The sequence below is a fragment of the Metopolophium dirhodum genome, chromosome 1 (genome assembly GCF_019925205.1).
Source record: "Metopolophium dirhodum isolate CAU chromosome 1, ASM1992520v1, whole genome shotgun sequence".
NCBI lineage: Eukaryota > Metazoa > Arthropoda > Insecta > Hemiptera > Aphididae > Metopolophium > Metopolophium dirhodum.
In genome coordinates, this window is record NC_083560.1 from 45,587,722 (window position 1) to 45,600,624 (window position 12,903).

General features: G+C 35.6%; 1 protein-coding gene across 1 annotated transcript in view; it reads right to left on the reverse strand.

Annotated features, from left to right (window-relative positions):
* Positions 1-2,377: 2,377 nt before the first annotated feature.
* The window catches only part of LOC132934377 (unc-112-related protein-like), a 97,746-nt gene continuing 87,220 nt past the window's right edge, over positions 2,378-12,903 (reverse strand). Inside the window, exons 2-10 of the mRNA XM_061000690.1 lie at positions 7,709-7,942; positions 7,282-7,520; positions 6,976-7,160; positions 6,688-6,898; positions 6,298-6,476; positions 5,971-6,208; positions 5,663-5,881; positions 4,814-5,050; positions 2,378-4,495 (exon numbers count right to left, since the gene is read on the reverse strand). Coding sequence (XP_060856673.1) covers positions 4,295-4,495; positions 4,814-5,050; positions 5,663-5,881; positions 5,971-6,208; positions 6,298-6,476; positions 6,688-6,898; positions 6,976-7,160; positions 7,282-7,520; positions 7,709-7,942 — 1,943 coding nt within the window. The 3' untranslated portion in view covers positions 2,378-4,294. The remainder of the gene's footprint in view (positions 4,496-4,813; positions 5,051-5,662; positions 5,882-5,970; positions 6,209-6,297; positions 6,477-6,687; positions 6,899-6,975; positions 7,161-7,281; positions 7,521-7,708; positions 7,943-12,903) is intronic.

Here is a 12,903-nt window from a genome sequence, read left to right on the forward strand (position 1 = left end):
CAAAATCTTTGTTTGAGCCTCGAGAATCTCTTTAAAATGAAAACTTTCAAAAATCCTTTCTTAGTGGATCCAGCTAGGTGATGAATCAGTCAGTATTTAGTCAGGACAAGTTCATTTATATAAATAGATTATTTTTGTTAGGGAGTTGATTGCAATTTGAAATGTCGATATGACTTATGCTATAGTATATTATATTATTATCTCAAGTATGGCTATTTTAAATAAATAATAATTGTGAGAATTTCTGTACAAAAATATCCGTATAGGTCTCATATACTCTTATGTATTAACATTGTTGATAACTCGTTAAAATGAAAACTGCAAAAACAACAGAAAAACAGAAAAATATTAAACTTGAAAGAATGAGTATTTGATTTTAAATACAGAAACTTTGAGAAAGTATTATAAATACTTTGTCCAAGTACTTTTGTTCAAGTACCTACCTACTTAACAAGACTGCATTTTAGCAATCGATTAACTGTTACATATCATTATTAGTCCTGTCACGTTTTATTAATGTATTTAATAAATTGAATTATTTCTGTAAATTTATTGTTATTGACATTTGACATTTATATTGTTATTTATTAGAAAACGTATACGGAAATATAATAGATGACTGCATTACATTTACAGTGTGATACAAATAATCAACATTTGTAGATAAATTAATGCTTACAGTACACTCGGCCAATACATAAATTATGTAAAATAATAAAAACAATTTTCATTTAGTATTTAAATTTTTAAAAAACACACAAGTTGTTCCAATTAACAGTTTGAATTTTGCACAAAGCACCTTAAAAAAAAAAACCATATTCATTAGAAAAAATTGATAATTGTACATAACTGTTCAATTGTGCCAGATGTGTAAATTGAATATCACATTATGTAGATTTTCAAAAATATACAAATATACATAACAATAATACCATCATAAAGTGTTTAAAGTTTCAGTGACTTATAAGTGTCTAAGTTACATAATATTTTGAAGTTTTGAAAAAATAAATTCCAATCACTATTTATTTAAAATGTTGAAATATATAGTTAAGTATGTAGATTTTAAAAAATATTCAAATATACACAACGATAAAACTATAAAGTGTATAAAATGCAGGGTTGTAAAAAATACTTTTAAAAAGTATTCAAGTAATTACTGAAATACTTTTAAAATCAAGTATTCAAAATACTTCCCAAATACTATAAATACTAGAAGTATTAGAAATAACCTTTAAATACAAAAAAAAAATTTTATTTAGTTCTAATATAATTTATTATAGTCAAAAATCTAATCAGTCATGTTAGTTCCTTTTTAGTGATAGTTCCATCACAACAATGAACTTTTCTCTACAGAGGTATAATATATTAGATTAAAACTATATAGGTATGTATTTGGATAATTGGATATCCCATACCGTCATCGATCCTCGTTTACGATAAACAACAATGATATTATTGATAACCATTTTCTTGGTAAATAGGAGCTACTAATAATTAGTAATAATATTTTATTTAGTTAAATAATTTATAAAGTATAGTAGCTATTAAGCAAAAGCTTGTTGCATAATATATATTATGTTATTGACATAATTAGCTTATTCTGGTACCGTAGAAGTCGACGACTGGAGAAAAAAAATATTTAATGAAGCTATTAATCGACGTAAACCGATATCGAATTGTCCATAAATGATAAATATACGATATAATATTGTTATTATGTTGAAGGATAAACATGACAGCACGTTTTTTTTTATTTAACAAGTATGATAAATAGAAACAAATTAAGAATTAAAATAATAAAAAAAAAGTATTCAATAAAATAGTATTCAATAATAAAAAAAAGTATTTCAAATACCATTCAAATACTTCAAAATAAATAGTATTTAAAAAAGTATTCAATAAGGAAAAAAGTAAATGTTCAAAAATATTTAAATATACATAACAACACCATCATAAAGTGTATAAAATGTCTGTGACTTTTAAAAGTATCTAAGTTATACATACTATGCTATTCACATTTATCTGAATTTAATTTGGTTTTAAAAAAAATCAATTACAATCATTATTTATTTAAAATGTTGAAATATATTGTGAAGTATGTAGATTTTCAAGAATATTCAAATATACATAACAATACCATCATAAAGTGTATTAAGTTTCAGTAACTTAAGAGTTACAAAGTTACATAATATGTCATAAATGTTTATCTGAACTAAATCTGAAGTTTTGAAAAAATCAATAACAGTCATTACCTATTTAATGTTATACCATCATAAAGTGTATACAAAGTTTCAGTAACGTCTTACAATTAGTGTCTAAGTTACATAATATGTCATCGTAATTAAATTTGAAGTTTTTAAAAAATGAATTACAATCATTATTTATTTAAAATGTTGAAATATATTGTGAAGTAAAGCATATACAATATACATATTATTACAATATACATTATGTTAATTTATGTTCTGCTAATTAAATAATTCATAAAAAAAAGTATATAATATGATGGTGTTCATTAATCAACTTAGCAGTTCAATTAAGTTCTATTTGCGTAGGTAGTACAAATTCTTCTAAAGTAAATAGATTACTAACTTATTATCTAGGTACTATCGGGACTTCTAGTCCACTCTTTGAACAATAAAATATAGTTAATTAACTATTGCGAAAACAATCATTACCTACCTACCTACCTGTAGTCTTTTATACATCCAAACAATATGGTAAGCAATAATAGATTGGTATTTCATTTTAGTTAATACAATTTGACATTAAATCGTCAAGATATAACGTTTGATCAAAAAAAGACTTTTACATGCGTTAATTTAATTTCTTTTTAATAGAAGTTTTTCAACATAATATTATAAAATAAAATATAGCTTATATACATAAAAAAAAATTCACAAATTAAAACAAAATTAGGACAACAACAATCATTAAGTTACAATGTTATAACAGTGTTATAAAGACAATTTTGGTATAAAGCACCGTTTTAAGTATAAATTTATGTTTTTTTTTTTTTGTTTAACTAAAAATAAAATATTACATTTGAATTATATGATAATGTAAAATCTAGAAAGAATAAAGAACAACTTTTAATCCATTATTGTACACCTAATGTATATAATATATATATATATATGTATGTTATATTTCTTTATCAAATATATAATATACCTATATAATATACACTATGATAATAGGCGAGTGTATTTGTGAAATTACTTTAAGTATTACCGTCAAAATAAAATGTTCTTGACAATCAATAAACCTCGTTGGTTTCGTCGTAGAAATATAAAACAGAAATGTAAAGGTATACCTATTATTATTATCCCTGTCGGTTAACTCGTTTAACTTATAATTGTAATAAAAATAGAAGTTGATAACGCAATAAAACGAACTTTGTGTATAATATTATTATCACGTCGTAACAACCCTAACTGCGTTCGTCGTATATTATAATAATGAAACATTGTTTTGATAATACATTTACACACAGATATTATTGTAACGCCTATTGCAGAATGTTGTAAATTTGTTGTTATTCTTAAACAATAATATTATTATTGCTATTAGTTATTAGTATAATAACACAGAAGCCAAACGAACAGAAGAAACATATTTTCGCGTCGGCACCACCCTTTAGCATCTGCGCACGTTTTACATAACAACATATTATTATATTATTATTATATTAACCTATTATTAGCATTTCATAATGATTTTTATATAATAATATTATATAATTACATAAAATATAATATGATAACTCTATTTCTACACGCTAAAAATTGTATAGTAGTAATTTTAGACATAATAACTATTATTATATTATTATTAACCTCTTACAACTAAATGTTTTAATACTTTTTTTTAATATTACGCAACGAAAATAAACAATATTATATAATCGTTTAAAACATATGTTATATAATCAATAAACGGGCAAACAACATAATATTATTAACGCACTTTGTTATAATAATTTACACAGAAAAAAAAAAAAAAAAACCAAACAAGGAAACAAACGGACCTCCTCTCTGTCGTATATCGCCACACCCCCCCGAAACAGGCTGCACACACATCAGGGCGCAGGCGGCTAACTTCGGGGGATGAAATAAATAAATATATTATATGCGTAATATTATATGTACATCGTTTTCGATTTCCGTCCGTTTCCTCGTCTGTTCGATTGGATCCGTGCGTGGTCGGGTATAGGGGGGGAGACGAATATAACATAAATAGTCGTCATCTCGCCCTACGTGGGGCCCGACGACACCACCTGCGGCACGTAGTATTATGACCAGCCACCGGTCAATTTGTGGAACAGCTCCTCGTTCAGCGTCTGGTTCACCTCTTTGGAACGCATCGACAAGAATATGTAGCCGCCGATGAACTCGTGTATCACCTTGCAGTCGGCCGACTGGCAGGCGAATATTATGTTGCCCTCTTCGAACTGCACCATCATGTGTTTCACCTCCCAGTTGATGTTCCACGCCTGGACGGGAAGAAACAGACGCGTGAGAAGAAATTATTTACCCGCGGGCGGGGTGGGGCACTGCGGGTGGGAATGAAGCTTACGGAGCCGGATGCACTGCGGCTGCGCAGTAGTGTGTCGTGTCGTGTCGATCGTACCTATTGCGATTCAACAGCGGAGCGTAGCATATAATAATATAGACTACAGCTTAACTTTTAACCCGATACACGGTTACCCGTTGTAACCGTTATATAGTTACCGTGCCCCCGCACGACCGCACCGACACACGACTTATTTAGCTGCAGTGAATCCGGCGATATTCGACATAGTGTTATATACCTTCATTGTGTTATATCTCCATGTTTTTATGTGATCACCGGTCGCGATGTCCATGCGCATCAGACGGTTGTACGCTATGCCCAGCAGCTCTTCTTTCTTGTGGCCCATGAACTTGACGACAAATAGCGATATGCCGAACTCGGGCAACGACTGCCACGCTTTGATGTAGTTCATCTTGGCCTCCATCAAAGTCAGTTCCTTGAGGTTGGCGTGCGCTTCGAGTATGCGCTGGACCAGCTACACGGAAAAAAACGATTTTATAGTGTCGATAATAATATTATAAATGTTAAGTCAGTTGAATAGAAGTTAATTCATTCATATAATTTACCACCTAGGTCACGTCATTATGGTGATCGTGAAACTTCCAAATTTTTAAATGACAGGTAACTAAAGGTTAAGTTAAAAACGTATCTTATACTTTGTCTTCTACCATGACACGCTATATAATATATACATATATAAGTGTAGTGATTTATTAAATCACATGTTTTAACAAAACTAACAATTCAAGCTAGGAGTATATTTTGTTTATTTATTTGTATTTAAAACGGTCGTATCAGTACGGAGAGATTAAACAAAAATAATTAATTCATTCCTTTCAACTATAAAATATACAAAGATTTTAACTAAACGTTTTATTTTTAAATTTAACTGGAGAAAGCTTAGTTATTATACACTTTAAATTAGGTAGTTGAGTTTAATAAGTTAAATAAATTAAATATAAAATTAACTAAATAGTTAGGTTATGAATTTCAAAAAATATAACTTTTTTTGTCTCGTTAATTTTCGGTTATGGGTAGATATTTTCATGACCAAGTCATGCGTGACCATACCGACAGTAGTGCTTACCTTTCCTTTGAGTTTTCTAGAAAACCTGTGCGGTATATAGTCCTCGACCGAGATGTCCAACATGGACGGGCTAACGACGGGTGATTGGATGATCGACGGATGTTGCATCTCGAGGAACGCTTTGATCGATTTTACCTCAGACTCGTAAGAGTGATCCGACAACGGGCGCCCTTTGGCCGCCAGTCTGCAAGCAGCCATCCATTTGGCGTACTGCTCCTCCTATACAATATAATATTGAAGAATGAACAAAAGTCAACAACCATTTATACGTCACAATATTCAATTTAGTAGCGCGTCTAAACACTTACGCTCTCGCATCTAATACACATCTCGGTCATGCCATCCGAACTGGGCACTTCCAGCTTTATACCGAACTTGTTCTGTGAAATGTTCACGTCAGGTGTCACCTCGCATCCCTTGAGACTGACACTGTGCACGGGCAGTGCGCTCACTTCGGCGTCTTCCGCCGTCTTGTACATCCTCAGATGCAAATCTCGGCATGTAAACCAATACCGTTTGAACGCTTTCAGAGTAAATTTTTTGGGCCTATAAACAGGGAGTCACACGATTATTACAATAACACCGGTTCACCGTGTTTTCAATCAAACTAAGTATAGTCGACATTAATTACTCACTTCAAAAATCTCAAGTAATCGGACAACTCAGGCGCATGGCCCAGATTGCTGACATTGCTCTGTGGCTGAAACCCTTCAAGCGTAATTTGAAGATCTGACAGAGCAGCATCGATATCGTCATCTCCACCCGTTGTCTCCAAAAGCGGTTGTGGTACACTGGCTTTTAGATTTATTTGAACCTGAAATCCAAAAATATCAATACATTTATATTCGTGGTATTTCAACAAAAGTTATCATTTGTGTCCATCGGGACAGTCGTAACAAATACTAAAAACTATTTTAACTTTGAAATGACGCGATCAACTACACAACATACAGTTATGTAAGTATACTTGAATATTTATAAGCATTTTAATATAATATTTTAAGCATGACATGGTTATGACGTACTTGTAGCGCAGCAAACATTAAAGCTTCCTCTTCGGTACAATCGATTTCACCACTCAACAAACTCCATTTGGCTTGTTCGTATATTTGGTTTATGCGTATGGAATCTAGTCTGGGATTCAAATCGTAGAAAGAATAAAATTTGAACCGCAATTTCAACAAGTCGTATTCCCGGACGCCTTGTTCCATTATCGACAGTGACGAGTCCAACCATCTGTAGGTATACAAAACTTTTAAGTTATACCGTCGACGTTACTATAATATATTATACGTTTAAGGAAAACTACTCACGCCACGTTCATTCTAGCTTTTTCCACCAGCGATTTCGGTTTCAAAACTTTGCTGCGCACCTCTTGATTCAGCGAGAGTGGGCTATTGGCCAAAGACGTATCCAGGGACCCGTTCAACATTTCCAGTGACGTTACGTTGCCGTTCATTTCCGGTTTGCTGTATCCTTTCTTCCAAGTGCCATTTTGCTGTGGAACGAATTAAAAAAAAATTTAAAAATCGTAAAATACACGTAATGATATTATAATATCAGCCGCAGGCTTATATAGCTTTTACGCTCAAAACTGTGTATATATAGGTGGTACTCACGGACACGGGCGAACTGATGGGCGTAGAATGGTGTTTCAGTGGGGCGCATATGAACGGCGAAGACGACGTCATGTCCAGACTTCCGGTGGATCCGGACGGGCTGTGGCTGTGGACGGCAAACGAGTTGGTGTCGGCCGACGGCGTTTGACCGCCGTTGTATTGCATCTCCTTCATGTTGTGCTTCAGGTGATACGGTTCCAGGGGCTTGCTCAGGGACAATTCTTCCGGGTGTCTGATATCTGCGCAGAAAAATACGTTTTCGTAAATAAAACGATTACCCCTCCGCGTCAAATATGTATACTATAGCAGTATAGCTGGTACTGCAGCAGTGCAGTATAGATAGTACACTATACCACTTATTGTCTAGTATACAGGTAAGTACGCGAAAAAATCGGTTAGCCGGCGGATATGATATTATTATACTCACTCAGCTCTTTGCATATCTGTATGACGGCGTTGAATGTTTTTATAGAGAAGTCCACGCGCATGTCCACGTACCGGAGGTCGGGCAGCTGGATGCGTGCAGTTTTGTGCATCCTGGTGAATTGCAGCTTGGCGTCCGCTTGCACTCCGTACTGGTCCAACGTCGATCGGGTCCTGGTGAGCCACGAGTTACGGTTTGGCCACCAGAGAGCGTGATCCGACCAGTCCATGGCTATATCTGTAAAAAAAAAAAATTCGAAATCAGTATAATCATTACAGTTTTACAACTCGTATTAGTTGGCCTACAAAATAGTGTATTGTACAGTGTTTGTTTGTTTTTTGCGTTTATTCGTAAGACCAAACGATGTTCGATTATAGGACAGTATTATTATGTTATAGGTAGGTGATATGTATAATCAGTTGGCCCCCCGGTTCCCATACCTGGTTTCGTAATTACCCCTTACCAACGTTTACTGCAGTGGTTATTCGCTAATTGCGAACGTAATATAATATAATATATTACATAGGTGTAATACATAATATATTTTGTACATGTATAATAATTACTGCTTACGACGAAAATCGCCGACTTGTACGTACACAAATATTGAATTTTATACTGTAAAAGTACACACGTTATACGTGGTTATTTATGCATACAAAAAACAATCTACGAAAAACGTTATATTTTTTCCTTTTGCGGATGTTGATCGAGTCCAGTTATATATCACACACGTAACGCGTTGCACCGTTTAAGAGTCGACGTCGTCGTCGAAACAAACGAAGACAATTAATGTTTTGTAAACAATGGTAGGTAATGAAAAATATATAGATTCATGTCCGCAGTATATATATTTCAATTGGATATGTTTGAATTCTATACGGAAATATTTTAATAGGAATCAATTTGCTTGCGCGCGCACAATACAATAATCAATAAACTTATTTAAAAAAACAAATCGATCGACGATTAATTGCGAGGCATTAATGCATTAATTGCAACAATGTGGGTAATAACGTGCGTACATTCCTCTCGTCCGCGCCGAGGTCATAATTTTTACGATATAGGTGAGAATTGAACGTATTTTTGTACTTAACGACCCACGTAAAACATTTATGACTTATGAGTAATAATAAGCTCTTATGGTCATCTCGTCTGAATTTATCATGCGTTGATTGCGTACGACTGTCATCATCGGCCTAACATTCCGAGCAATACTCGTTAAAATGTATTTCATCTTCGAGGAATGTACCTACACGCAGCAGTCTATGTACGCGTTAGATTCTTCCTGGGTCGAAGGTACCTATATATATACATATATGTGTATACCGTTTTGCAGTTGAACGTAATTAAACAAAACTTGATATGAAAAAACGAAATTTAATATTCTTTTTATTTCTATACTCGGAACATATTGCAGGTTGAACCGGAAACCTACCTAATTCTAGTACCGACTTTTTTTTTTTCACTTTTATTCGGAACTCGATCGAAACGTTTTTTACAACGATTATTCTTTGAGAATAATATATACTATCGAGACGCCTTGACGTATGATGATAATAATAATAATCATAATATGTTTATATCAGTACGGTTAGGTTAATATATATAAACGATAACCTAATTAAACGCGCACATCGCGCAGAACGGTCGCGTCGACTTTCAAACAGCGATAGACGGAATAATAAATAGGGCAGGTCAAGTGTTTTTTAGCATATAATATACAGTCGACGATCGCACATACGGCGTGTATATAGAAGTCGTCGATAACAGTTTAATAATGATATGCACGAAATTCGCTCGAGTTTAATTATATAGGCATGCAGGGACGGCGGAGGTGGGGGAGGGGGCTGTTTCGAAAATTTAAATAATTAGTCTCCATTAAAACGTATTGCTACGACGCGACGGCCAGAGGAGGACCGCCGCGGAATATTATTGTTACGGTAATAATATTGTGGTTGATTTGTGTGCTGCGGATACGATGAGAGACTGCGGTTCGAAATAATATAATATGTGTCAAGACGGCGTCGGTCGCAACGCGAGACATTATGATGCGGTTTAGCGGTCTGCTGCAGCGGTATCATTGCAGCAACAGGTGCCGAGCGGACCGAAAGAATGACGTACTACGATAATATCATACGGGTAGGTAGGTACAGCCACGAAATGATATTATTGTTACGAGTGGGTGTACCCCTCCTACGTGTTATGTCACTCGCAAAAAAAAAAAACCGCGAGTCGTGAAAGCCGCAGACAATTTGACACGCTGCAGCGATATGCAGGGGATGCGATCTCTATATAGGGTGACCTCTTGCGGTGGAGGCGTATAATTAATATGTATTAATATAAAAACAATCGTGTATTATGACACGTCGACACTGGGTAATAATAATAATAATAATAATAATAATACGTCATCCTCATTAGGTCTCGTCGCGGTCGTCGTCGTCGTACGAAAATAATAATAATAATAATAATATCGTGTACGCGCGGCGGCGGCGGCGCAGGTATATATATATGCGCGCATTTCGCTTTGGATATATATATATATATATATATGATAGTAATATGAAGGAAAAAAACCTGCCGCGTGACACGGAATAAAATACGTCTTTGGTCCGGCAAGGTTATAATAATAATATTATTATTATATAGGTACGCCTTATAACAATTTACACACACATGGTCGCGCGAGGCTGCCGCAGCCGATTTTACCGTAAGCAAACGCCATTTATGGAAACTGAATTCTTCGTGCGGCCGGCCGACCGACCGACCGACCGACCGCCGCTCAGCGACCGTCGTCGTCGTCGTCGCCGCCGCCGCCGCCGCCGCGCGCGACTCTGTTCGGGAGACTTTCTCTGCTTTTCGTCATCGAGGTTTCGCACGCGTCTTCTCCGCCTGCGTCTCGTATAATTTACCTACATAGCATTACAATATGTATATATATATATATATATCCGTGTCCAAAACTCTGGCAGACGACGGTGACGTGGGGTACAGTGGGTATATGATGATATCGTTGACGGAGCGGCGACGTGTGTACTGCAGTAAAATATACGATATATACCGAGGTCGGACGAGTCGATGGAAACGATCGAGTGTGTGCAGACAGGTCGGGTCGACGAAAACTGAATAAGTAGTCATTACAAACCAGATATGATTAACTACAGGTAGTTGAGTTGAGAAATGTTAAAAATATAAACTTTTTAACTTGGCTTCTGCTTTTCGTCGTCGAGGTTTCGCACGCGTCTTCTCATAAGCTGCGACTATAGCTGTACATACTGCGGTATATATATGACACACCAAGGTCGTACGAGTTGATGAAAATGATCAAGTGTGCAGACAAGTTAGGTTAATGCAATTAAATCGCCTTCGGTTACAATTCAACAAAAACTTTTAAGTTTAAAATGTTTATACCTTAACTTTGAACTTTTTGACAAGTTATTTAAGTCCGCCTTTGCGATACACGGGAACGACTACAACAGGAGACGTCCATACAACAGCAAAGTGCCCGGTGTGGTGGGGTATTGGCGGTAGTACTCGGCCTAACCGTAGTGTTATATTATATTAGGCTTTTGCAACCCGGGCATAATAAGAATGTTACAAAATATTATATTCGTCAGTACAATGATTATATTTAATTTTTTTTTTAATGCTCTGATATAATACTTGGACGACTACATAATATTATACGCTTGTGTTTCGATGATTTTTTTGACATTTTATCTCACTTTTATAATGATACGATAACCTGTTGCTGCAGCGGACTTTCTCTGCTTTTCGTCGCGCGCGTCTTCTCCGCCTGCGTCGTTATAATTACCCATTATAATGTCGGTCTTGAATATTCGACTGCAAATCGAAGCTAAAACCCAATATAAACCCAATATCAACGACTGCGCCAGTAGAAAATATACTCAACACAATATCATCGTACTAGACATAGACTAAGGATTTGACGCACTAAACCCGCGATGCTTGCAGAACTATAGGTACAATTGTACGAATCGATATGGACGTTGTGCCCAAAACTAGTGAATATAAAAGATTTCAGATGATTAAGATGTAGCAGAATATGGGTACGTACAACGATATGATTTACAAACTGCAATATGGCAGCAACAGCAGAATCGTTTGACATTATTATATTATAGTTTCACGAATTTATTCAGCCGCTGCAGATGTGCCCGCTATTTACGTTGGCGTAATCGACCCGAAGGCGAAACCCGCGACGTTTTCGCAATATACATGACCGTATACCAGCGAACTGTTAGAATATATCTAACTCTCATACGCATAAGCAAAGGGTTCGCCACTCAGGCGTCCGTGTTTCGGCTTTTTCTCTGGCCCACCGAACTATTGCAGCAGTAAACCTATCTGTTATAACACTGTTACGCGCTCGCGGAATCGGCGAACAGAGCCGCGGTTTCCCAAACGGACGTTATCCCGGAATAATAATAAAATAATATAATATCGTGATGGTTATTTTTTTTTTCCATCTGCCGAGGACTCGCGAACGTGTTATAATAATCGTCATCGACGCGCGAGAGAGCGACCAATGAAAAAGCTGCCCGGAGACCGGCCTTATATGGGAGTCAATCCGGCGGTTTGGCCGCCGTCGCGTTGTCCTTGCCATCGTGTACTATATTATTTAATACTGTATATTATACGAATTTTTTTTTCCTATTAAATTATAAAGGGAAAAAACCCCAACGCATCGTCCTCTCGCGCGGCCACCGTGCTGCGGGAGCCTTGTAGCTACTCGTTTGTATAAATTCACAAATGTATACATTATTATATGTACGCGCGACAATAATATTATCATAATATACCTACACACATATAGGCATAGGTTCGCGTCGCACAATATTGCGAAACGCGTTTTATATACCATGGCGACCGAGGTTAGGAGGAGTTTTCAAGACGCGTTCGCGGACCTATCCGTCATCGCGTAGACACGCAATGCAATATAATATAATAATAATAGTAAACATTATAATAATCAATCGGACGGCGGTCACGAGGTGCGTCGTGTCGCGAGCTGCAACTTCGGCGAAAAAGTGCACAGCTGCTGCAGCTGCAGTGATTCGAGTTATTAACATATATTATTATATATAGGTCGGGGTAATATAGTGTTATAACGATGACGATATAATTTGCCGGCCTTGAACGAATTACGCGATTTACGACCGGAATCGAATTCG